Below are 26,013 nucleotides of genomic sequence, written 5' to 3'. Positions count from 1 at the left end.
TTCAAGAATAAAAGGTACCCTTTAGCCAATTCTTACAAAGAGCAAAGTTTGTACTGCAGAGGAAGAGTCTTCAGAGGAATTACGACTATTTATACCAAAACGATTGATAAAAAAAAAGAGAGAGAGAGAAAGGGTGGAGGACGGTTATTTTCTATTTGCTTTCAGCAGTAATAAATCTACAGATATTAGTACTTCCGAATATCAAAAACGACAAGCTTGCAAGCACAACAACACATGCCCTTTCACTTGTGATTGAGAAACRCACGTATCCATCACATATTTTTCTAAAGATTAGACTACCGGGGGGCGGGGCAAGATTAAAAAACACTCCACACTTTTCCATCTTTAAAGTCTTTCTCGAAAGACCGATATACAACACCGAGCCCGTCTTCACAGTCTTTTTAAAGCCTTTCGCCGAGCGCCAAGCGCTCGCGACGCACCGACAGCGCCGGTGCGCGTCGGGACCGCGGGGAAGGGAAGCAGGCTAAATATCATTTCTTAGCGAGAACAACGACACTTCTACGCACAGAGGATGGAGCGAGCTGCCATTTGTAAAGATAAACAGCCACTAGAAAAAGAGAAAAGCTGCAACTGCGTGTAATATATAAAAAAGTACAATCAACTTATAATGAAGGTAGATGATGAGAGAGGTTCACGTAGAGCAGGAAAAAAATGGCTTAGATGATATTCGAAGCAAAAAAGGCACATCTTTTTCCCTTTTTGTAGTTGACATGTAAACCTGGAAGAGGTCTGCTTGTGGGAGGACTCCATTAGCTAACAGGCCCACACAACTTTATATGTTATAATCAAAGCAAATAAAATATGCTTTTGAAAAAAATCACTAGAAAACTGTTGTTTTTTTTTTTTGTTGGTTTTGTTTTTCGCTGTCGTCGTTGTATCTGTGCGACTGAAAAACCATTTTTGTTACAACCTCCTATAAAAACTAAAAGTGGAACATAAACAGCCTACGTAATAAGAGCGTGTTATTCCGATTTGCTGCCCCCTTGGGCAACGGTGACCTGGAAAAGTGTATAAACTGTTACTTTGAAAATGTAGAAAATACTATCAGAACCTTTACATAGATATTTTGTTGTATCTATTTCAGATATCGCTCTGAATTTCAAGGTAAGACACCTGAGACAACATGAATGTTAGCCTATTTCTCTTTGCTGTTAGCTTCACAAACATTTCCTATTCGTTATTAGACACTACATCTTAGCCTACTCAACACAGCGAAACGTCTTGTGCTCGCGGTCTGGTTCCTACACAAACATTGCTTCCCCCGCGGCCCCCCTCCTCCTCCCCACCAGACCCATCAGCACAGAGATGCTGCTAGAAAACACCGCTCCCTACTGGTGTAAAGTCCTTTTCGTTTGTTGCTCTTGTCCGACGGGGGAGTGGGGGAGGAGGGCGAAGGGGCGGGGGAGGTTTTGTCGGGCTGGTGAGGTGACGTGGTGGGAGTTTAAGGCATTGTTGCTGCTACGGGAAACAGTCACTTCTGGTGGAAGAGGAGAGGTTTGACGCTTCCGGCCTTGAATTTTGGTAGCTGATTGCTGATGATCTCGGCCAGCATCTCGGGGAACTCCACGCTCAGGAATTTATTCACGAAGGTGTAGAAGCAGAAGCTGAGCAGTCCGCTGCCCATCTGTGGACACACGACAAGAGGCCGTCAACCAATCGCGGGTCACACTGGACGCACGCGGAAGCAAGCGTTTTTGCACATGCGTCGGAACTGCTTTCGACGTTTTGTCATGCTAAAGGCGCAAACTTCAGTGTATTTTCTGGGATTTCAGGTAAGAGGGCAGCACAAAGTAGCGCATTATCGTGGTGAGAAAGAAAATATACACGGTTTCTAATATTGTATCTTACAAATAAAATTAGCTTTTTACTCTGATATCCCCAAATAAAATCAAGCCTCAATTTGTAAGTCACCCAATTGGTAATTCCTAAAACTAAAAATAGATAATTTAAATAAAAAACATTGGAATTGATTGTTGTAGCTTAACAAAAACAATAATATGATATTAACAGTTGTACTGGGTAAACCTTCAATCTGTTCAGTCATTACTTCTTTAAGTTTTCCTTTTACAGGCATTTTGGAATGAAGCCTAAAACATAAAGGAGATTGTTTAAAGTCAATATTCCCTAATATCGATGAAAAAGTCCTACTTCCACTGGAAGATTATTTCATGTCACAATATAAGTGGAATAATCAGCCAGTGAGAGCAGTAATTTCTTCCTAAACCCAGAAATTATTTACTAAAACTGATTTTAGAAAGATTTTCCGTCCTTGAACAAAGGCTGAATAATTAAAAACAGCTGACGCAGGGGTAAAATCTCTGTCATCAAACAGCACTTGCTGATTTTCTCTACAGCTGATGTGAATCCAAATATTCTGTGTGCGTGTGTGTGTGTTGCATGCCGTACCTCGTGCATGGAGTCCAACAACTTGGTGAGCTGGTAGAAACGCTGCCAGTTCTGGCTGGAGTTCTCCTCGCGCTTCACTATGGCTTTTCCCAGCTCTTTGATGTACGACATGCGGATCTCGTCGAACACCGCCTGGCTCTTCAGGCCGTCCTTGGGCACTGCGGGAGAGGGGACACTCAAGGTCAACGCCTGACGCAGGAAAATATTCAAATCAAACCACGTTTGGTGTAGTTCCAGTTTTACTAGACGAGACGAGTTAAAAAGAAAGACGAAACCTTTTCTAGTCAGAAAACTGAAGGAATGTATTGACGTAGTTTATGTTGAATCAAAAAAAAATAATAATTCAAAATCAATTTTTCATCGCAATTTTACATGACGTGCTTGTTTCATTACGAAAAATTAAACATGCTGAAGTTTGTGCTCATACGATTTCAAAGTGTTAAAAAGGGTATAAATGATAAGTGTGCTTTGTATTATTGTTTGCATTTATTCTCAGCGAAACGTCTGACCTGTGCTGAGCAGCAGCAGGACCTTCATGCACAGGTACTCCTCGTGGGAAACCTGCAGCCGGACGAACTCGCTGGAAATCTTCAGCATCTGCTCAAACTGCTCGGCCATGTAGGGCAGCTTCATCCGCTCCCTGGTGGGTTCGAACACAAACGGGCAAAAACGCACAAACGTCACTCGTGTGATTGATCCAGGGGGCTCGGTGGCCCCATCAGACCTGAATCTGGGTGATTCTTCAGTAAATTAAAACTTAAAAGGAAACGGGGAATAACAAGAAAATAACAAAATCAGATATTAACAATAAGCACTGCAACTTTCGTGTATTGTAAAAAAAATTAAAAATAAATAAAGGACGGCCCTTTAATGCAGCCTTTACTCAGAAAGCACCAACTAAGTGCTTTCTGAGTGTTTCAACATGGAGAGACGCAACAGAAAGCTGCATGGACCAAAACAATAACATGACGCCTAAATGTCATTTTTAGAGTCACACTAAAAAGCTACATTTATTTAGTTCCTTGAATGACTCAATCATAAAAATAAATAATAGAAAAAAACTGTGAATCGATGCTTCGCTTATGTTATATAACCGAGCAAAACACGAGGCAACGTGTTAAAAGTCAAACATTTGTAATAAAAAAAGAGAAGTGCGCAGCGTCTACAGGCCAGGTTCCTGCTACTGTTAGATGAGTTTCTGCCTCAACAAAAAGTGAATATAATACCGAGCCTTTGGCACATCTACGTCACAAATAGACCCGCTTAACAGAGTCCGTCAGAACTGACTTCGTATACGGATGCGTTTCTAGTATTTGAAACGGCTTTAAGCGTGGATGTAATCAGGGTTTGTTACCGAAGCGACATCATCCTGCATCGTCGTGCATAAACTGGAAGCCACAAGTTAATTGGATCGACTTGACATGACGGCCTGAACTAGAGCCACCCACAGGCAGAACCGTGTGGTGGCTCTGAGGATCTCCACACACGGATTTAAAACATTCCCCAGAGGACATTTAGTTAAGGTTTACCAACACCAACAGCAAATTTTTTCCATCGTAACTTAAGTGAATTTTTAACATTTCCAGGTTAGATGATGTGTGAGGAGACGACTTACTGCATGCAAATTGATTCCATGTCAGTGAAATGTTTTGCTAAGAAGACACTGTTGGACTCAGGAAGGTAAAAAAAAATATTTTTTTTCAGAGATTCCTGAACCTCGACAGAATAAACCAAAGTCCTCAACTTGTTGCTACAAATATCCTGACAACTCAACTCTGGACAGGTGAATGATTAGCTTGTTTAAAAAAAGCACTCACCTCCCTCCAGCTCTCATCATTAGCATTTAAAACACCAAGTAAGTGTGCAGCGCTTACTCATTGATGACGAGGTCTGGTGCGAAGCAGAGCATGTTGCCGTCGCACTGCTGGTAAGACCTCCAGCCCAGGCTGAACGACATGAGGAAGAGCCAGGAGCACTGCAGCAGGGTCATCTGATCATCCAGGTGCAGGTTTCTGAAACCTGGCGAGACGGGGGAAAAAAAAAACCGCACCGTTAACCCGGGATCAGCCTCGACATTAAAAGTTCCTAGCAGCAAATTTGACGCGTGCCAGTGCCGTTTCAAGTCAAACCGCATCAGACAACCTGGCAGAGCCTTGGCCCACTTCACGGCGGAGATGACCTGCCGCCCGCCCAGCCTGTTCAGCGTGGTCATGAGGCGCGTGGACGTGTCGGGGAGTGTGCCGTCGTAGCCGGCGTAGATGGTGTCCGGCTCGATGGCCTTCAGCAGGGACAGCATGGTGGGGACAAGCTGGGGCATGCACTTGGGCACCAGCGAGCGAGCCTCGACCAGCGGCGAGGGCATCATCTCCGGCGGGTTGCTGCTCTGGTTGCCCTTTAAGCGATTCAGCTTCTTCGTTTTGCGAGCTTTCGGACAGAAAACGGTGGAGAAAGACGCAGAAAGACGTCAAGTTACGCATTAAAAAACGAGAATGTRCGACCTGCTTCGGAGGCTGCTTGGTTTGGCGGTACCTTCCAGGTTCATGCCTGCCATCAGGCATTTGCGGAAGCGGCAGGCCGGGCAGTTCTTTCGCCTGATTTTGTCAATGATGCAGTCGTTCCTCCCTGCACACAGGTAGTTATGCTGGCCTGAGGAACACAAAAAAAACAACCTGTTAAACATATTTATATGTCAACGGCAACAGTGTTTCGGTCAACASGTGCAGCAAACACAAATGCCAATAATCATCAGCGTCGTMGTCGTACCTTCCACTGCTCTCTTGAAGAAGACCTTGCAGCTGCCGCAGGTGAGGACTCCATAATGGCACCCGGAGGCCTCATCAGAGCACACCAGACAGATTTTATGAGTCCCGCTCTTTCCCTGGGTCGTGGATGTCGGAGTGCCCCCTTCCTGTCTGGAGATGGAACTGAAACGTGAGAAGGGAAACAAAGACRAAGAGATTTAGCGGCTGAAAATAGAGACCTCAAAGGAAACTTCGTTCAGTCTCCACTTGCAGCTCTAAACGCTTCAATAATAATGAAAAAAAAAAAAGACAAACTTTTACTTGCAGAGAAAGTCCCATTATGCTTTTTTTGTTTATTTAACTGTAATATATTAAGGTTTGTGGTACCATTTAAATCCAGCGGTTTCTATAAACCAGCCTGCCCTCCTTTGATCGAACCACAAGCATTTCCAGCTCCGGTCCACTCTGGTTTTGGGGGATGCATTCTTCCAAGCCACCACTAGGAGATGTCAGGCTTTGCTGCAACCATGCGCCAAATGTCAACACCCCTTTCAAGCCCAGTGGCCACAGCAAAAACAACCACACACCGAAAGGATATGGAGTCTCTGACATACAATACTGTGCATGTCTGGGTGGGTGTGCATGCTGCCTCAGTGAACCGGTTTAAATGATAAATGTCTCTAAGCAGAGGCTCTACACACCAACAAAMGTCTGCAGGGTTTGAATCGGGGACGTTTTATTCACTTAGTCATACAAAAAGAAGGTATGAAGCAGGAAAACATCAAGACAGRAAGAATAAAAAAACTTGCTAAGCTTCACCGACAACACACAGCGGTCAATAGGTCTTCTGCGATACATGTGCAAAAAACATTGTTTACTCAGCTCACCAAACAATATCTGGCTGCGCTATGTACACTTCAAATTTCATTAAACCAAGAGCAACAYTGTAATAAATTGGATGAATAATTCAACATGGTCAACATTTAAAAAGGTGCCGCTGTATAAGTTGCACTTTCAAACATTTTATTTTGTGAGTAAATGTGTCCCAGCTTGATATATAAAAGTATTTTTTTCTAGTCATCACTGAAATGGGTCCAGCTTCAAATTCTCTCAATTCCTCCTCTCTTCAGACTATTTTAGTAGATTTCAGTACATTATTCACAACTTACTCCTTCCGTACACGTCACGTAAACTTTGCTTTTATTCCGTTGTCTTTTCTTTTACTTATTTAAACTGATCTTTTATCAAACATTTACAAAAAGGCAACTGGAAACATATTGCATAATTTAAGTTACGTCACCACTTCAAACTAACATTTTTCTACATGTGTTTGTGACACAAAGGGTACAGTTTTCCCAAACAAAGCAGGTTGCCGGCCTTTACCGTGATGTTTAACAACGAGAGGACAGACAGAGAGGAAGACTGTCTTGGGTGCTGCAGCTTCTGGTCTGAAGTTATCTRCTCAGACAAAGTTCAAGTCTCAGACAGTYATGAACTCCAAAAGCAGAGCAGAGCTTAATATTACGCATTTTTGCAAGTTAAAAAGAGAAAAAAAAACAGTTAAGAAAATGGACATGTTGAAAATTATTCATGCTCTTTGCAATAATCACTCTAAAAAATCATTACTAGCATTATAACTCTGTGCATGTCTTCACTGTTCACTTTATCTTTGAGCTCCAAGGTTTTGACGTCAGGAMGCCTCCTTGCCATCACCCTAATGTTTAGATATTCTATTAGATTCAAGAGTTCCCAGCTGTTGCTGAAATTACAGATTAAACATATTTGACGTCTTGTTTTTAATTATTCGGTACATTTTTAAGCACAACCTCGCAAACATCTTGATTTTTATTTTTTTCAAAGCACTCCTTTTTCCCTTTTAATTAAAATATGTTTATATTTCTAAAACATATTCTGCAATTGAATATTTGAGATGTTGAGAGTCATAACATTATACATTTTTAGGTGGAATAAAAATCAAYTATGCTGAATTAGCTGCAAAGATATTAAACAGAATTTCAATTTATTAAAACATTTACAGCCTAAAACSTTGCCCTGYGGTTTTTATCTACGCAAAACTAAAACAGACAACAGAAGCAGCTAATAACTAAACTCAAATACACGTCCAGCGTATCAAAACAAAGAGAGGCACTGAAAAGGACTGCAGCGCCAAGAATTCAGGGAAGCCCAGCTCACTTTGGTGGGTTGTAATTCAAGAGGTTACGGCTGAACGGAGGCTGGAGAATTAACCGTAAAGCCTCTTTTGTTTTTCCAGTCGGAGAAGTTAGTTCTCGATCCACTTTCGCCCTGGACTTGTTGCCCGTCGAAATTGTTGATACGCGAGCGCAGAGACGGATTAGGTAGCAGCAAGCTGGCGCATCGTCTGGGCCGACAGCGAAGGCGGTTATCAAGAGACAAATCAACATCTGTGTGCAGGGGGAGCCGTAGACGGCAAGCTGTGAGCACAGGCTGGCACAAACCCACCTCTGTTGGGTCAGCCTGAACAAAGTGGTCAGTGGGAGCAAAACCATGACGGAGGGAGGGGTCAGCCACGCGAATACATTAGCTATAATCTACGACTTTATCGTCGCGTGGAACTGAATTAATTAACTGCTTACGATCAAAGAGAAAAACCACAAGCACATTCAAGGCCCTTTTTAGCTTTTAGCCGCTCTGGCCAGTGATCCGCTTCACAGAGATGAAGATAACGACGGTGGACGAAATAAAGGGGGAACCAGTTTGTCCTCTCAGTCAGCGAGGTGGTGTCGGCTTTGCTGCAGGGCTTTCAGATCCTATTACCTCACTCACAACACGCTCAAAACAACAACAACAACAACAACGACGAGTGCGCGCTAAATGAAGTCACCGCCGTCCAGCGCGCGAGCGGACCTCAAATTAAGCAGCTTACGTTGCAACTATACCATCAGACACAGAACTACAAATCTGTCTGTTTGGACCGTCGGAGGCAAACCGCTTGAAGCTGCAGAGCTCTGTGGTGAGACCAAATTTCCTCTTTCAGAAACCATCTGTATGAGTTAATGCTCGCTGTCAACAGGAAGCTCTCGCATTCCCCGAGAGTTTACTATCGGCCAGAAGATTACAGCCGCTCCGAGACGGGCGTCGATTTTGTCAAGATTACCACACAGAAACGCGGCTTCTGCTGTTTACAGCAGGGAGATCGATCACAGGTTTATATGGGGGGGAAAAGGTTCGCCAACAATAATCCCAGCGTCCCAGTGCCCTGCTTACCAGTTCATGGTCACCTTTTTAGCCCCAAGGGTCACTAGTAAACGCAAAACACGTTTTGTTCCTTCACTCATTCATGCCTGAAGCTGTCTCCGGATTCTTAGAACCACAAACTTGGACGTGCGATTGAATTTTGAGAAAAAATTCCACAACTTTATTTTGATGAGAATAAAGTAGTGGTAAACTGGTAAMAAAAAAAAAAAAAAAAAAAAAARCTTCACATTTTTAATATTTTCTAAGAAATCTAAATCTAAAAAGTGTGGAGTGCATTTACCTTCCTCCGCTCTGAGGTAATCTGTAGAACCACATTTCGCTACATCAGCAGAAAACAGCAAAGATGCTGAAACACTGAATTATTTTAAATCCCACCTGTTCAGAGCTGCCTAGTAATAAGGGGAACGTTGTTCAGCATTCTTGAGGTGTATTTACTCGATGATTTTTCATCGTGGCATTACAACATAATGTTTGCTCCTTTAAAAAAAAGCACTATGAACTGCATTGTTGCTGAAATGTGCTCTACAAATAAACTTGACCTCAGAGTTTTGGGGTATGTCTCTACATGTTTCCCCGTCTTGGGAGAAAATATTGCCAGTTTTTCTTTGTAAAATGTCTCAAGCTCAAACATAAGCCTGCACACAAATAAATGCCACACATTTTGAATGTTTATTAGTAAATTATTTCGAAAACCATGTACAGTCCTTCCCTCCGCGTCACAATCATACAAAACTTTGTTGTTCCATCACATAGCAATCCACTGAAGATGTGAGAAAACTGCAACCTAACTTGTCCAATGCTCTCGCTTTCAACCGTACATGTTTTAAGTACAACGGCTTTCTACGCGAAGGCGACCCAACCGTCTCTCCATCATGCCTCTATGAGCAAACGGAGGAAGGCAGGGAACGAGCTCAAGGAAGTGCTTCTTTCCCGAGGTCAGACCAACCAAAATAGTACGGCAGGAACTGGTCTGCACGCTCTGAATCATTCTCACACGCAGAACAACAACACAGCTGCAGGGAGGGCAAAAGGAGACAGTCTGACTGTGTTCCGCTCCGAAAACATCTGCAGCGTGCGCTCGCAAACGCTAAAAAGAAATGCGACGGCGCACGCTTTGCATGCGAGGACCTCAATGTGCCACCTGGCAAACGTAAATAGTGTAAAAAGTGTTCACCTTTGTGAGCCTCTTAAGATGTCAAATGTTTTATGGCCGTCTTGGCCAACGACACACGGGGGCATTAGGAGGGGAAGCATGTGACACTCCGACACTCCAAAGAGCCGTTGTGTTTAGACACTTCATGCAGTAGTTATGCATAGGCCACTATTAATATATCCCTCAACTCTATTGTGTGAGAGCAAGGCTGCATGCAAGTCATATTTGTCAGCATCTACTAGTTTGAAGGGAGCTGGGTGAGGCTGAATGAAGTTGTGTCATTTCTCTGTTTGTTTTCTCAGCACACGACGGTGATGAACTGACTGGAAATGATTAAACCTGCGGTGAAAACAATTAAACTGCTACTGAACTTTGCACGTGTTTATTCTATATATATATATATATATATATATATATATATATATATATATAAAACCTAATGACTATTTAAGTAATTTACTACTGGCATGTTCTGCTGATTTTTTAGTGAACCGCTTAAGTCTTTTTTATACAAGAAATACATTAAAATATGCAAATAAACAAATAATTCAATCTGCTGTAAAAGAAGAAGGAAAAAAAAACATTTTATTGTCCAAAATGCAATAACACAGCATTCCTTTAGTGTTTGCTTGAACATTGTAGAAGAACATAGTTTCTGCAAATTTCCTTCTTTTTTTTGAGAGATTACTAAATTAGTTGCCAAATCAATTCGTCACAATTAATCATTTCAGTTCTAATAAAAATAACAACACAACTTAACAAAGTCATGCTATTCCTACCGTAAAAGAAGAAGAAATGTGTGAAATGTTACAATATTTAAAGTTTTTTTTTTCTTTTTGCTTTTAAAGTGACAGGGCCAGAGACTAATGAACTGGTATTCACAAATGAGAATGTGGGTGATAAATAATCACCTTTCATCCACAGCAGCCCTGCTGTATTTACAACCTTGTTTCGATTACCTAATTATTATTATTTTTTTGTTGTTGCCCAAAGCAGCAGCTACTGCTTTGGCTTCAGAACCACAGGAGGAAACCGAACATGATGAAGCGAAAGAAAAACAACCCCAAAGGATCCGAGTTTCCACATTAGTTTCCTAAAGGGAGCCGTTAGTAACAGTGTAGATGGGAACCTGCTTCCTGGTCTGTAAAATGAATTGAAGGCTGTCTGCTGAGTGGAAACCTATCGTCCTTAGCTCCCCTCTTTCCCAAGTTTCACTTTGCTGACTCATCAATGACAGGGAAAAAAAAAAAAAAAAAAAAAAACAAGGAAGAGAGGCAAAACCATCAGACAGTTTTCTGCCTCTCCCAAACCTCGACACAGCAACAAATTTCCAGAGTCCTGCTTATGCTCAACCAGAACAAGAAGTAAACAGAAAAATGAAAGCGGCGGCTGCACGGGCATGCAGCGCCAGTGTGAAAGCAGCTGGAATGGCTGGCATTTGATCCGGTGCATTCACTCGGCGCCAGATGTGGGGAGGCGGGAAGGAAAGTAGGTCAGAAGAGCGAGAGCTTCGTGCAGACGTGCAGTCGCCTCTGCCATCGGCGGCCCTAATGACACGCCCACACGTGCACACCTACACATGAATGCACGAAGACAACAAGCGTGCATCTCGCGCACACAAACACACACCTAAACACGCAGGCTGAAGCATGGAGGTGATTTACAGCAGCTCAGAGTTTCTGCTGACAGACAAGCTCCCTGCCCTTAGTTGCAGGGAGTGAAGATGGACAGACACAAAGTGGCCGTCACAGAGATCCAGTGTGTTCAGTTTTCACTAACAAGAGTTGGCTTATGTCAGAGGTCCGGAGGGGGGCTGACAGAGTCCGACTTAACTGGTTAAAATGCACAAAGAACATTGAAGCATCCAGCTCAGCGTTTCTGTTTGTTGATTCAACAGGACTTTGACGTTGAATCAGCAGCAGCGAGCAACTATTAGCTCATACCTTTATTCATTCATGTGCGGTTTAACGTTATGATGCTGCAAGTGAAATGGAGTTTTAGCAACAAGAAAGTGTTCAGTGCAAGAAAGCACGCACAAAGAGGCCTGAAATAGCAGCGTTTTGCAGACGGGTGACTTATGAAGCATTCGAATATTTACTAGAAGAGCCGTTCAAAGGGAGGTATTGATGTGGCTCAGGGGAAGCGCTGGAAAAATCAAATAAGCTGAGTGGACCTGAACCAGTTCTGAGCGTACTACAGCAGCAGTAAAACGTTAGGAGAGGGGAGAGACGGACAGAGAGGAGACGAGGGGGTGTGACGCGGCAACATTTGCTCCTCTGACCACGCGATCAGCAGATAGCGAAAGCCGAGAACCGCCGACACTCTCACGCACCATGCGGGCTTTATATGAAAACACACAGCTATTTATAAAACCCCTACGGACCAGAAACGGCTCAATCAAGCTGGACGGCATCGGAGCGCTGCTTAAATCACCAGAACTGCTTCATTCACAGATTTTTCTACAACGCCAACGTTCATTCAAAGACAAAAATAATTACCGGATAATTACCAGCTCTACTACAGTATTGGGCTCTGTTAGTCGTTACGAAGCATGCGTGTTCAAGTTACTGCAAAGTCCTGGAAACGCCACAGCTGTGGAAAAACAGCCGCCGGGCCAACAAGCATACCCACATAGAAATTACAGCAACAAAAACGGTTTTTAAGATATATTTTTTGTTGTTGTTTGTTTGTTTGTTTTAAAAACTTAAGTAACTTCTTCGTGTTCATGCAGGGGTTTTATTGATTAAAGAAAGTCAATAACAGAAGTTGAGACAAAGCGCAATATGGTCGCTGGGGTGTAATCCACTTTATTATGCTTCCCCCCACCGCCCACCTCTTTGAAGCTTTATTAAACAGTGAGTCAGTCAGTTTCTCAGAGCATACCCAGTATTCCCGTGTGAGAAACACCCTGGAGTTCTCCCACCACAGTGAGATCTCTGACTTGTCCAGGCACCTCGTCAGGCGGCCTAATTCCAGACGGCAGCAGGATCTCACTTACTGCGACTCTCTGCTTCTGCATTGCTGCCTTTCAGCAGACCCTTCCCAAACCATCTGCTGTTTTCTGTCAGTGGTTTTGTTAAATAAAAAGGGAACGTCTGAATTCATAGAAGGCCCCGTTAGACACACCTGATCAGTAATGTGATCAAAAAAGTGCAGTTGCAGGGGGGTAAAGCGATATTGTTTCCAAAAAATACATCATAAAAAAAAAAATATTTATAGAAGCAGAAGCTAAATTAAAAATAAATAATAGGTGATAATATTATTTAAGTCTAATTTTTTCATTTTCGTCACTCATCCCATCAGTACAGGAGACAGACGGTGTTATTCCATGTAATTAATAAAACGATCAACAGAGGGAGGAATAAACTGAATCCATGACCCTGCTACTGAAGGGCATGACGGAAAATGCTGAGGATACATTTACGGTTTATAGATCAATAGACATAAGTACAAAGTCATGACCCTGTTTGATGCAATCACTGAACTCATATTAAATGTTGATCTTTTTAAATGGCTTAAAGAAGCTTTTGGACAACATTCTTCTCTGTAGCATTAAAAAGATCGGAGTTTTTAAATGCTGAGGAACTGGGCTGGGAAACATGGGATAATGTTGAGAACAAATACTTCTAATTTTGAATTACAGGTGATTAAATGCAGTCCAAGTCTTTTAGTCCTCCGGTTTAACACCAGCAGTTAGCTAAAGAACAGATGCTAACTTGGGCTGTTTTCACAGCGAATATAATATTAGGCTTGGTTCAATTTGGAACCAAAATTCCAACATTTGTTACATTTTCAGCTGGTGCGGTTTGATTTCATACTGTACTGAGTCAAATGAACCAAACCCTTTGAAAAACCTGTTCCCCTCCTCGTCTGTGGCGGCATTTCACCAAGAACCATCAAAAAAAAATGACACAGAGCCAACTTCCTTCTTCGATTTTAGCTATTTTAAGAGTTCTCTTTTGTCTTTAGCAAAAGACCGCAAGACATTTTTCCCGCTAGCTCTAGAAACGCGTGTGTGTTTTGGTTGTATGTACTCAGAATGCCCTGCACTTTGTCCGCCTTCTGCCTTTGAAGCGGTCTCCGGTCCGCTTGTCGTTCATACATGCATCCGCATTGCACCAGAGTTCACTTCGACCCGACACCTAAATTTTAAGGAGAACTTTTTTTAGTCTGTATCAAAGCTTGATTATGCATTCACACCTCCCCGAACCGAACATTCGAGGCAAACAAACCAGTTTGGTTAAGCGAACTAAACAGGGCTGGTGTGAATGCACTCTGCTTTCATAACTTTACCAGACAACGTCCAGCTAACGTACTCATAGCCCTTTTGAAAAGCAACCATTATTTAATTTTGTGTATCTGTAATGATGTATTTGTTAGCACATAAAGTCTAACCAATACTTTTAAAGCAATATTTTACAGAAAAAAATCCTCCAGACTAATTCAAGATGGGGTCTTGTATTAACAAGTAGATGCAGTTGGCGCTGTTTATCTTTTAAGACTGCTGTAGGCTTGAACAATGCATAATAATATAACTTTTACAATAGCAGACAAGCCTCAAGTTGGTTCAGGTAGGTAGGGAATATGCTTTAGTTACTTGATCTTGCGTAAAAAACCTGAGGCGACAAGCATTGTGAAGTGAAAACTCTTGTGAATTGCACTGAATGAGTTACCACACTAACGCACTATACAGGCTGCCTATTCATGTAGCAGTAATACAGAGGTTGTTGTCCTAATTACGCCAATAAAAACAGCCGAACACATAAAACACAAGATCCAGCTACTGCTTCATGAAAGTCAATGAAACCACGAGCAGCTCGGCCAAAACTACACCATTTAGCTACAGCTACCCCACCATCAGGACGTCGCATCCTTACAGATGAGCTTGTTCTTTGTTAAGTTTTAACCAGCTGTTCTCTGCTTCATTAACAATTTACCATGTTGTTTCAGCTCCACTTAAATATTTAGAGGTATTGGCCCCAAAACTGAACTGATGCTGGAAATACAAGATGAACGAAAAACTCTTGAATAAGGTCGGCCACAAGGATGCGCATGAAAAACACGCAGTGGCTGTCTAACGCAAAAACAAAGCTTTGGTGAAAGAAATTGGTTGCATGGTGACACCCTTTAACACGTTGTAGACGCACATTATGATTCATTTTCAGCTTCATTTGTTAGGGGTATGTCTGGGTCCTGCAGCCTGACTTGGTGACATATCCCCACTGCAAGGTTCTCCAAATATCCCAAGTAATGAAGACATTTCTACACACAACTATTATCAGGTGACTCCTCAGAGTTTGTGTTAGTTTTACCTCTGGATTCAACTAAGCCATTGCAAAACCTTAATTTTCTTCTTAAGTCAATCTGTTGTTGAGATGGTTTCATATTTTCATTCCCCAGTGGTTTCTGTAAGCCAAAGTCCCTCTTTATCCTCAGGTTACTTTGCAGACGCATGAACGTTTGGCGTGAAAAGCTACTGCTATTTCGACCTACAGATTATTCTACCCACCGAGACAAAACGTCTAGTTTCGGAGCCTGGTTCTAACTGTAACCCGGTTTCCCCAAAAGGTTCCTGGTGCAGAGGTTTTTGTTTTTGAAGAAAAGGTTTCAGTCAAAAAAAAAAAGCAGAGATTACAGCAGATTTCGTTCTATCAAGACAATTAGCATTTTTAACCTGTTACAACTACCTAGTGATCAGTCCTCCCTGTCGAGTTAATGTCTCAAATTTTCTCCAATTATTGATGAAGTGCATGCTACGCAATTCTTTTGCACTTTGTACAGCGAGTTTATTTGGATTCTTCGTAAACTTTGTAACACCCACATTAAGTTGCAAACGTTTGCAAATAATTCTTCATTTTTTGAGGCTCAAAAAGGTGGTATTGTAACAGAGGCGTGTAAAGTTTGTGTAAAGCTTTGCATGCTGCTGCAACAGGATACCGAGGCAACACCATGCTGCTTTTGTCTGCATGTGCAGGAAGCCAGCTTTATAAGAGCTCAGCAATATAAAACACTTAATTAATAAAAAAAAAAGAAGAAAAAGCCCGTAAGACTTCCTGAAGACTCATGGTAGTGATCAAGCCTGAATTTACAGACCAAATAGCCCGCAGCGCTTTGTCTCTTTAATAAATATTCAAAACAGGTCTGCAGGGGCTGGGTAGGAAATGCCTTCCCCACAAACAACGGTTAGCAAACACAGGCCTAATAAAGAGCAGGGATCTTGCAGAGGACTTCGGTTTCGGCGTGTTTTCGCAGTTCCTCGCAGGTATTTCTTTTCACAACAACTCAGATTCAATCAGGTCACCTCACATAGTCGAACCAGTTAGCCCCTGATCAGGGTGTGTATTCCACCAAAAATGGTAACAAAGGTGACATTTCCCAGAGCAAATGATTCTTTATTATGTGTAAATAAGGGCTTTGTAAGTCATACCGCTAAATGACTTACAAACAAACAAAAAAATAAATATGAGAGAAATAATTGTTTACTGTGGTAACTTTGAGTCACTCCTTCGCAGAGTTACCATGTCAGAGTCTGAGGTTACAGCAGGTCGGTTATTCAGTACCAAGCAAGGACATATTTAGTAGGAAGAAGGTGCAGCACTGCTTGTGAAACTGAAGAGGAAAACCTGACAGAAACYCCCTGACGACCCTCAAGCCATTCCAGCCTTCGAGCCTCAGGATGAAGGAAAAACATCCCAATAAAAACAAACTTCCCCTCATTCCACACACATAAAACGCTGAACTTGGGCCCTGATATGTTTGACAGGGCAAACAGCGACATGCCCACCGTTAATTCAGCCTCACACCACACACAGGCGTAAGCCTAAGCTTGAACACAAACACACACCTACTCAGAACACAAAGACAGGGCGGTCTGAGCTGCACGTTAGGAGAAGATGAGGTGTATCTTATGTCTCTCTGCCCAWCTGTTCCTGGTCACCTTGCAATCATACAGATGTCGGCGAGGAGTGAAGGTGGAACCGAGAATAAGCAAAGCAAACCACAATGTTAACACGAGGCCCTTTGGCGTGCAAACGCTAAGTTGATCGCTCCCTGTCAGATACTAAACCAGACAGGCGTGAATGTGAGAGCGACACAAACACGAGAACTGGTCGTTTCCACATGATGCCTCCCTCCTAACACTTTAAAGGGCAACTAAGTAATAAAGCTATGAAAGATGCATTGTTTGAGGGGGTTTGGGGGGTGTACATACTGACTATATGAAAAAACTGCAGCAGAAAAGTCAATGTGACGCTTTTGAAACAAGTACARGAACAATGAGACGCTTTCATCCTTCAATACATCCAAAGAATTTTAATCTTATATTACGTGCATGAGTGATCTCTGAAGGTCATAATTTGTTCTTTCTACTTGTTAAACCAAGTGTGGCCATTGCACATGCTTTTGTGATGACACATGGATCAAATCTGTAGAAATCCTCAAGAAAAACAAAGAAAGAGAGAGAAAAAAAAGATTTCTTTTAGCTTGCAACTAATAATAAATTACTGCGACAACAGATGACYGTGTAGTGGAACAGGGACACACCATAAACAAGCAGACGTCCCTTTAGGCTCCTGCAAAAGTTAACAAAGTCACTCAGATCAAAGTAGGACTCCCCCTTTAAAAAAGCTCATCTTTCCCCTGATTGCTTGTAAGGAACCTCTCACCAAGCAAGTTCAGTCGGTTCATTATCTTATTTACGCAGGTTCTTTTCTCTGTGACGACGACRGCTTTATCTGTCATCAAGCTGAAACTCCAAAACCCAACCWGATATTTGCAGACCTTCAAAATAAACACCGCAAGCTTTTACATTACATTCAAGAAATGTTACAAAACAAACAATTTCTAGTAGGGATGCGCAGAATTTAGAGGTCTATTTTCTATCTCCAGGTTTCCTAAAAAAAAAAAAAGAAGAAAAAAAATCTCTTTAAAGTTATAGTGAGTTTGAATTGTCATAGCAATGTCAGTGTGCGCAATATTATTACCGCAAAGGATTGCTTGGATGAAATATTTGGCAGGATATTTTACAATAGCATAATACCTTCACATTTCTATATGTATTTGGTTAGCTAAATATACTAACTTCTCTTAAAGTTATGTAACGTTTACAAAAATACTGGATTTTTTAAATATTTGTTAAAATGGTCACTATGTTGTGACAGTATAGTATGTGACAGCTCCTCCATCTTCCCCCTGATCTAATATTCTTCTGCAAAATGCAAGGCTCCCGATCAAAAACAACCAATCAGAGCGAGGAGGAAGTTTTTAACACTGTCTATAAACTTTGTGTACTGCGGCTCAATGTGCTAACGGCGGAGAAATAACTTGCCTGCAGGAAAACTGCTTATCCGCTGTCATCAGTTAGCCATGCTAGATAGCCTTAGCATTTGTGTCAGGCTACTTTACATCACACTGATACTGAAAGTAAGTTTCCCTCAGTAACATTMTCAGCACTGAAAATTGTTGTCGCTGCAGCACGGTGGTGCTTCGGCAAGGTGCATTAGCTGACTGGAATAAGGACTCTTCTGAGTTGGATGAATTACTGTCACCAATTTATTTTTTTATTATTTCCTCTTCAGTTTACCACCCCAAATTTATTCCAAACATCTGTTTTTAAGTGATATTTGACTGGAAATTAAGCCATTCACTAACAGAATATAATTTTTCTTTTGCACAGATATATTATAGCACAAGCACATTTTAATTCTTGTTCGTTTCTCTGACTTAAGAAGTTTTTTTTGTTTTTTTTTAAGATAGAGAAAGAATATAAGATAAATGGACAAACAAATAACATGCATTTGATAATCACATTGTGAGTCTGGTTATTCARTGTTGTCTGGGCTGAACTATAAATAGCATCACTACCATCACAACTAACATTTGTTTTAAACGCTTCTATTTTTGTACGAGCTTCTTATAGCGGGAGGAACTATTTCACTTCTTTCATTTTGAAGCAGCACAAAGACTACAACAGCAACAAGCAATTATGACACATAAACCATTTCACTGCACAGGGGTTATGTAAGCCGAGCAAAAAAACAATCAGCAGCCAACGGTTACAAAGCATGACAACACCCGTCTAGAAGCAAGCAACGAATCTTTCCAGGTTCGTCATCCGTCTTTCTATAAAAATTAGGAGAATGAAAAGGCAAACCTTTAAAAGCTGGCATCATGCATTTCAGGACAAAACGATTATTGAAATACTGCAAGAATCTTCTCTTATCAAAAGTAGCGGCGGGTTTAGAAATCAGAGTAAAAGAAGTCAGAACAACTTCGCAGATGAGGGCTAACTGTGGATGAAGTTTGACTTGACAGCTAAATGTTTCTTAAGCCACCTTCTTGCAGCTTTATTAAGAATGTATCAAGTTATTTCACTTCCACTCAAATATTTAGTGGTACCAACCCCAACATAAGCTCGACTGTCCCGGTCAGGAAGGGGCTGATTACCACTAACCGGTTTTTAAAATCTCCAAGTTAAAATTTGCCATCGTACCGCTCCCACAGATTGTGCCGAGAACGTTTCAGAGACCAGAGATTTCTCCGGCCGTAAGCAGCATTGAGAGACGCAGAGCTACCTATCCACCCAGGATACTGCTGCGCACTGCCAGTCAGCTGGCTGAAAGAAAGCTGCTAGACTTTTCCCATGCTCACAACAGAAAAGTTACGTTGTTTCCAACAGGGCTACTATCGACAACAGTCTGACTAAAACTGGATTAATCAACCCGTTTCAAATATGCTCCTTAATAAGCACTTAAAAGCTACACCTAAGTTTTACAAGTTATTGTTTTGACTTTTGCTGAAGCCTTTGTGTCACTATCAATGTCTAGTGATCAATAGGTGCCTTATTTTAGCAGCACTTTGTCCTCTTATGGTTGTGTTTTTCAGCTCTGGCATGACTCCAGTCATTTCACATCTATAATTCACCTCAATTCAACTCCTTAAAGCACAGCAAGCCTCACAACATCTGAAATCCCTGCCTGGTTTAAGGCCAAACTCTCCTTATATGCACATTTTGATGTCAAAGGAGCTGGAGCTAAGACAAACATTTTGATTTCAATTACTTAAAACAAACCACAAGAAGCTACTTTTGTTTTTTTGTTGTTGTTTTTTTTTTCTTCAAAATTTTGCAAAAAAAGGCTAAGTATAATGTATTTATTGTCAATCCATATTACAGGTCAGAGCTAAAGCATAAAGAACAAAAACGTTTCCTCCAAAAACTAATTAAAACAGAGAAGTCAACAGAAAAAACAATGAATGAATCATTTTTCAAATGTAAGACCATGAAGGTAATTTAAGACCTTGTATGGAAAGATGATTTAAGAGTTTGCATAAGCTCTTTATTATACAGCGACATACTCATACAGGTCCATTCTTTGACACAACTGGGCCTCATTTTAGTCACCATCATCTAAAGTGACTAAAATGAATTTTAGTTCTTCTATGAGAAGAACTAAAATTTCTGTATGTACTGTAATGACTTGCTGTTAAACACTAACTTGATCACTATTTTATCTTCTAAAGGCTATGCAGGATTAAATCAAACATTTATTTACCTGGCAAAGCTGGAGGAGAAGGAGGGAGAGGTTGAGAAAACCTCACTGGCCCTGCGGATTGCTGAGCTGTCGCCCTGGTTCCGGTGCCAGGCTCCACTGATGGTCGTTACTGGGAGGAACAAGCCAGACACGGGTTTCTGGTCCTTCTCCTGCAGAGCGTCGCTGTTTCTGGCGTTGATTCCAAAGTGGAAGCTCTGGCCTCCCGACGTGCTCACCCCACAGATAGAGATGGGGCTCGAGCCGCTCATTTGACAGTACCCTGAAGACGTCTTCTCCTTCTTAATCACGCCCGGTGTGCAGAGCTGAATGAAGCCGGTATCTTTTTCTTTCTTCACCACGGCGGGAAAAGTGGTTGTAGGGGTCAAAGAAGGAGACTTGGACTTGGACTCAAGTGGGCTTGACGCCTTGCTACTGTTGCAGGCACTGGCCCTGGTGGTGCCGACACTCTCGACCACGGAGGGTTTCACGTCCCTCTCGGTTGCCCCGTCTGCGAGCAAAGAATCGTCTGCCAGCGTGGACAAGAAGGCATCATCGTCCCCCACGTAAAAATCGGAGGGGGATGCGGTGAGGTCAAACTCTTGAAGGAGATCCAGACTGGTTTCGTTGAACAGTTTCTGGTTCATGTCCACGTCTTTGCCGATGTGGTCAAAGGCGTGGTCCAGATYGTTGGGGTCCTGCTCGCCTTTATCCATGGAGAAATCCTCCGTTTTCACAGCAAATAGGTTGGGATCCGACCCCCCGATGAGGGAGTCCATGGAGGACTGGGTAATGTCTGCCATGCTGGCATCCAACTGGGGCAGGACCTGATGCCCAAAGGTATTGAAAGTCTGCGTCTGGAACAACTGCAGCTCTTCAGGCCTCTGATCTTTGGTCAGGCCCCTGGTTTCTGAACTGTCAACCGAGGAACCGATCGTGGCAGGGGCTGAGGCAAGCTCCTCTGGAAGTGGGCTGTTGCTGAGGCCGTTGGTCACCTGTCCAGGCTGCATTAATGGGCTGGATGGAAGAACAACAGAAGGAGGAGAGGTGATGGACATGGCACTGTGAGGAGCCACCTTTAGAAGACCTCCCTCCTCAGGGCTTTCAGTGTAGACCAGTTTGCTTAGATGGTCATTTCTTCTGTACGCTATCTTCTTCACTCCACCTTGATCCATCTTTTGATTTGAGGAAGAAAAGACATTGTTAGAATCCCACTTCAGAGTAATTTGTGAATTTAACTATCCAGATAGCTGGAAAATATACAAACAATATAACTCTAGATATGATAACATCAATCTCACAGAGATTCTACAAAACAATGGCAAGCTATGAACATCAAAATCGGCTCAGAAATCTAGTTTTCTGAAATGAATCTGTAAGCTCCTTCTGTTTGCTATCTGAGAAAAAATAAAATAAAAAAAAAATCAAAGGCAAAGCCTGAAGGCTTAGATGCCTTGCTGGACTCAAAAGTATGGTCTGTCAGCTAATTTAAGGGTAACAGGAACATGTGTGGACATGCCAAGAATAAACAAACAGGTTCCTACAGACAGATTGTGTTGTTTGCTGAAGGTTTGGATATGATTCAAACTGTATTATACAATCAACTATGCGGCCTGCAAGGGCACAGATTTTACATAGGTCAGCATTTTTGCAAGGCTTTATAATTCTCTAAGATAACTCATCTATCTTCAAAATATGATATTTTTTAAGTTGCTTTTGGTCACAGGCATCAAGATATGCTGGGGTTTTTCACAGAGATGCCAGAGAAACTATATTTATTCGCCGTCTATACAGAACATGAAGCAATACAGCTTTCCCCTCCCTCACATGTTGCTGTCAATTGTTGGTCAGCTTGTGTTAAAAAACATTCCTACATTTCTCCCACGCCGCCCCTGTTTAAAAATATTTCTTATCACTAAAACAAGGACAGGCAGGCACGGTGTGGAAACTAAAGGAGCAACATGCGTCGTTCGTATTAAGGTGACGCCGTTGTAGAAGGTGAGAAACTAAAATTGGCAGGTCCCATAAGCAGCTGCCTGCAGGCTGGGAACCCGAGCAGATAGCCTGAGTGAGTGAACAGCTATATTGGTTTGTTACACTGTTACTACTATATAAAAAGCAGAATAATAATAATAATAATAAATAAATAAAACAGGTGATAATCTGCTTAATAAGCATGGTTACCTGAAAATATATTTTGATGGGATGGGCTTTTATTCTACGTTCAGGTTTAACTCTCTCTTTTACAAAGTCACATGAAACTAAATGGTTTATTTAGGTAGCATTAATATGACTGTAATAATAACCCGTGAGTAAGTTTTCTTTGCTAAAAGTAAAAATAAATAGATTACAATAATCATTTTTGTTTAAAATTTTAGTATCAATGACAGGATGCCATAAATCAATGATGTTTTTACCTACCAGGTAGGAGTAGGACKGTAATAAACATTAAAATCTCTCCAGTTATCAGATTTCCCAATATTTCCATAGTTTTGAGAGTAAAAAAATAAAAATAAAAAAAATCAGCAACTAAAGTTTAACAAAAGCATTTGTGGATAGGCTGCAGAGCAAGGTCTCCCAAAAACTGTCTCTACTGTGTTTTCAAGCAACTTACAGTTTGCAGGGATCTTGTTATTCACTCTGTGGGCGTAACCTTTGAGCAATGCATATCAGATCTTGTACATTTTATCTGTGGCAGAAGTCAGGACCCCCCATTCTGGGTCATGGGGGTCTTGAGGTGATTAGGATATTTCTTAAACTGRAAAAAAAAGTGATGTGGTTGATGTATTGATAAACTAAAAAATATGAGAGTTCTTAATTTTGATTCATTAAAAAAAAATGTTTATGTGTATTTATTTTTATGCCTTTGTGGACCATGCGTCTGTTAAATAAATCAATCATCAACCAATAGGGAAAAAAAGCAATAGGATCAGTAATTGACTTGATGATCACTAATCAAAACCAATAAYGAGGAAATAGGTTAATTCCAATCTAGTACAAATTTGTTACAGCATCTTTTAGAATATTTTAAATATTTATTACAAGAGTCACAAAGAGACTAAAAATAGCGCATGCAGTAATGCATGAGCTGTTTGTTTTATTTTGCCCTTGGCTTATTAGCTTTGCTTAGACACTTTATAGAGCCGCATTCTGGGTCATAAACCATTGTTAATTATGTTATAGGCCAGAGACCTATTGGTTAGCCATCATCTGCTTCATTACGTTCATTACAGTTTTGCGTATATACTGTACTAGCAGCTCGTTGGCTAATTTGCATTTCCTGGCTGTGCAGGAGCCTCGTAGTAAACAATGTGCATTACCGTGTAGTGACATTTCTTGGTAGTTCTCATGTTTTTACCTTTTATAGTTTCGAATTTCTTTCACCTCTTAAGACGGAATTGGGCTCCGTTTCATTTATTTGCACCTATAAAACCTTTAATTTCCCCCACCCCAACTACAAAACGTTATCTATGTAAACATCAACTCTGCGCCAGATCCCATCTCTTTGTAAATGCATTTCCTCCAAACAACTTTCCAGCAGGAGCTGTTAATCACACCAAGCACTGGAGCAAGGCCCGGGGCCTCTGGATCCTTTTGGACCCTCATCCCACTATGCATATTCAGCGGTCCTTACAACAGCATGACTGAATGGCTGGGTGAACAGCGGAGACACCCCCCTCCCATGGCGTTTGACAGTTAGCTTAGGCTATTTGACGTTAGTTTGCAAAAATAATTACAAACGCTCAGACACCTATCCTCATGCATTACACACTAACCATAACAAACCTAAACAATAAGGATTCAGCTACCAATTTAACGCAAAGATAATTAAATGTCACCGAAATCCGAGATGAGCTACTGTTAGCATTTTGCGAACTGCTAGCATGCTAGGCTGCAGAGTGGCTAAGAGTTAAAGTGGCTACATTTCGAGGGGCTAAAGGCTACCACAGGCATTGTAAGTGCATGTCTAGCTATTATTAAGTTATGTTAGTGTATTTAATCGTATGCAATAAATATAATAAAAACTATCATATTTACCCTTGATATGACAGGCTGCTAATAAGAGTCCACAGGTCATCAGTCAACATTGTTTTGGTTGAAAGTGGCAGTTCACAACACGCTGACTGATTCTGTTACTCCCCACTCGTCGTATCGTCGCTACATGACTACACCAAACAGCAGCACTCGTGAATCTGGGTGTGTTCTGTCTGCTTTTCAGTTTCCCGGGTCCGATTTTGCAGTGAGTAGTCATGCAAAAATGTCACACTGCCTGAGCTGCGCTGCTAGCCGCTGGGAAAGTAGGTGCTAACCTCCAGGAAAAACATACAAAATGGAGATCAAGGCAAGGCAGCTCCAGCGCTGACCAGCTTTCAGGGAGCAGCTCCGCCACCTGCTGGTCGGGGACTAGAACTGCGCGAGAAAGATCGATTCAGGGTCAGAGCTACAAATGGAAATCAGAGATAATAACCCAAGCAAAAAACACCAAACACAGCGATAATGGACAGAAACGGAACAATAATGCCAAAACGAACCGATTAATAATAGCATATCTCCAAGCAGCACTCCACAAGCAGACAACAACAGCAAAATTAGAACTCAAAACACAAAACTAGCTTTTTGTTGTTTGGCAATACCCAAAGACTGACACCCTATGAACAGCTCATAAATGCATCCATACCTCAAAACCTTTTTGCAAAGTTAAAATGACAAATTTAATATTAGGATTGTAGCACACATATATAACTACACAGAGTAGAGCATAATTGTCAGCCTTCAATACTTGAATTACATCTGCAAGTTTATTGGGATGTGTCTCTAACCGGCTTTGTATATCTGCAGACTGAAACGTTTGCCAGGTCTTCTTTGTGAAGCTGATTGCCAGTTAGAATTAGGCCAAGGCTTTGACTGGGCCATTCTCACACATGATTATGTCTTCGTCTGAACTAGTGCAAGTCTGCCTAAAAGGTGAATGTCCACCCTCAGTCTCAGCTTTTTTGGGCCTCTCTCATGTTTTCTACAAGAATTTATCAGTTTTTAGACCCATCTTTCCATTCACTCTGGAGCCCCTGTGCTGTGCTGAAGAAAAACAGATCAACAGCATGATGCTGTCACCGCCATGTTTGCTTGTGTGGTTGTTGGAGGTGATGAGGTCTTCTATTATGTAAGTCTAACGTTTTGATTGGCAATACTTGGTTACTGTGGCCCTGCATGGCTTGTAACAGAGAGCAAACATGACTCTGTATGGTTTTAAACAGTGCTCAATGAAAAACAGCAAAACGTGATAGTTTTTTATAAACCAAGACCTGTTTTAAGCTTCTCCAAGACTTTATGTCAGTCCTGCCTACTGTGTTCCTTTATCTTCATGAATATGTTTGTTCACCAATGTTCTCTAAACATCTGAGACCTACTCAAAAACAGCTATATTCATATTGAGGTCGTATTGCAAGCAGATTAACTTATCCTGTAAACGCAATCGGTTGGACGAGATCTAATTTTTAGGGCATCAGAGTAAGGAGGCTGAATATAAATGCACACCAACCTTTAAGATTTTAGTTTGAATGCCAATTATAATTTGTCCTCTGGTTTGCAATTGTTCACAATTATGTTGTTTTTTAAGTCTAAAAAAATAAATAAATCAAAACAAAATAAAACTTTGTCGTTGTAGAGTAGTAAAAATGTGCAAAGTCAATACTTCTGCAAGTCACAAAATTGATCTTAAATACCTCATGCATGTTAAAGTCGATTTAAGACAAGCTGCAAATCAGTTCAAATTAAAGAATTTTTTTGAAAGTATGAGTTTCCTTGTACTGTAATATTCTTCAAATATTGAGTCATCTGTTCACATACTGACCACACTGCCCTCTAGGGGCACCAAGCAACACATACAATTGAAAGCACAATAATAAGCAAATTTATGACTAACAAAGCK

The 26,013-nt window shown here is 41.4% G+C and overlaps 1 protein-coding gene across 1 annotated transcript; it reads right to left on the bottom strand.

The window, feature by feature from the left end:
- Positions 1-855: 855 nt before the first annotated feature.
- On the bottom strand, positions 856-24,431 carry nr3c1 (nuclear receptor subfamily 3, group C, member 1 (glucocorticoid receptor)). Its single transcript, XM_008420058.2, has 9 exons — positions 24,123-24,431; positions 20,109-21,259; positions 5,191-5,351; positions 4,957-5,073; positions 4,570-4,851; positions 4,302-4,446; positions 2,937-3,067; positions 2,428-2,585; positions 856-1,645 (listed from the first exon to the last, which is right to left on the bottom strand). Exons 2-9 carry the CDS (start codon positions 21,257-21,259, stop codon positions 1,493-1,495), a joined length of 2,298 nt encoding a protein of 765 aa, XP_008418280.1. The 5' UTR covers positions 24,123-24,431; the 3' UTR covers positions 856-1,492.
- Between the last annotated feature and the right edge of the window lie 1,582 nt (positions 24,432-26,013).

The sequence above is a fragment of the Poecilia reticulata genome, linkage group LG10, assembly GCF_000633615.1.
Source record: "Poecilia reticulata strain Guanapo linkage group LG10, Guppy_female_1.0+MT, whole genome shotgun sequence".
Taxonomy (NCBI): domain Eukaryota; kingdom Metazoa; phylum Chordata; class Actinopteri; order Cyprinodontiformes; family Poeciliidae; genus Poecilia; species Poecilia reticulata.
This window is presented reverse-complemented; position numbering and strand designations above follow the sequence as displayed.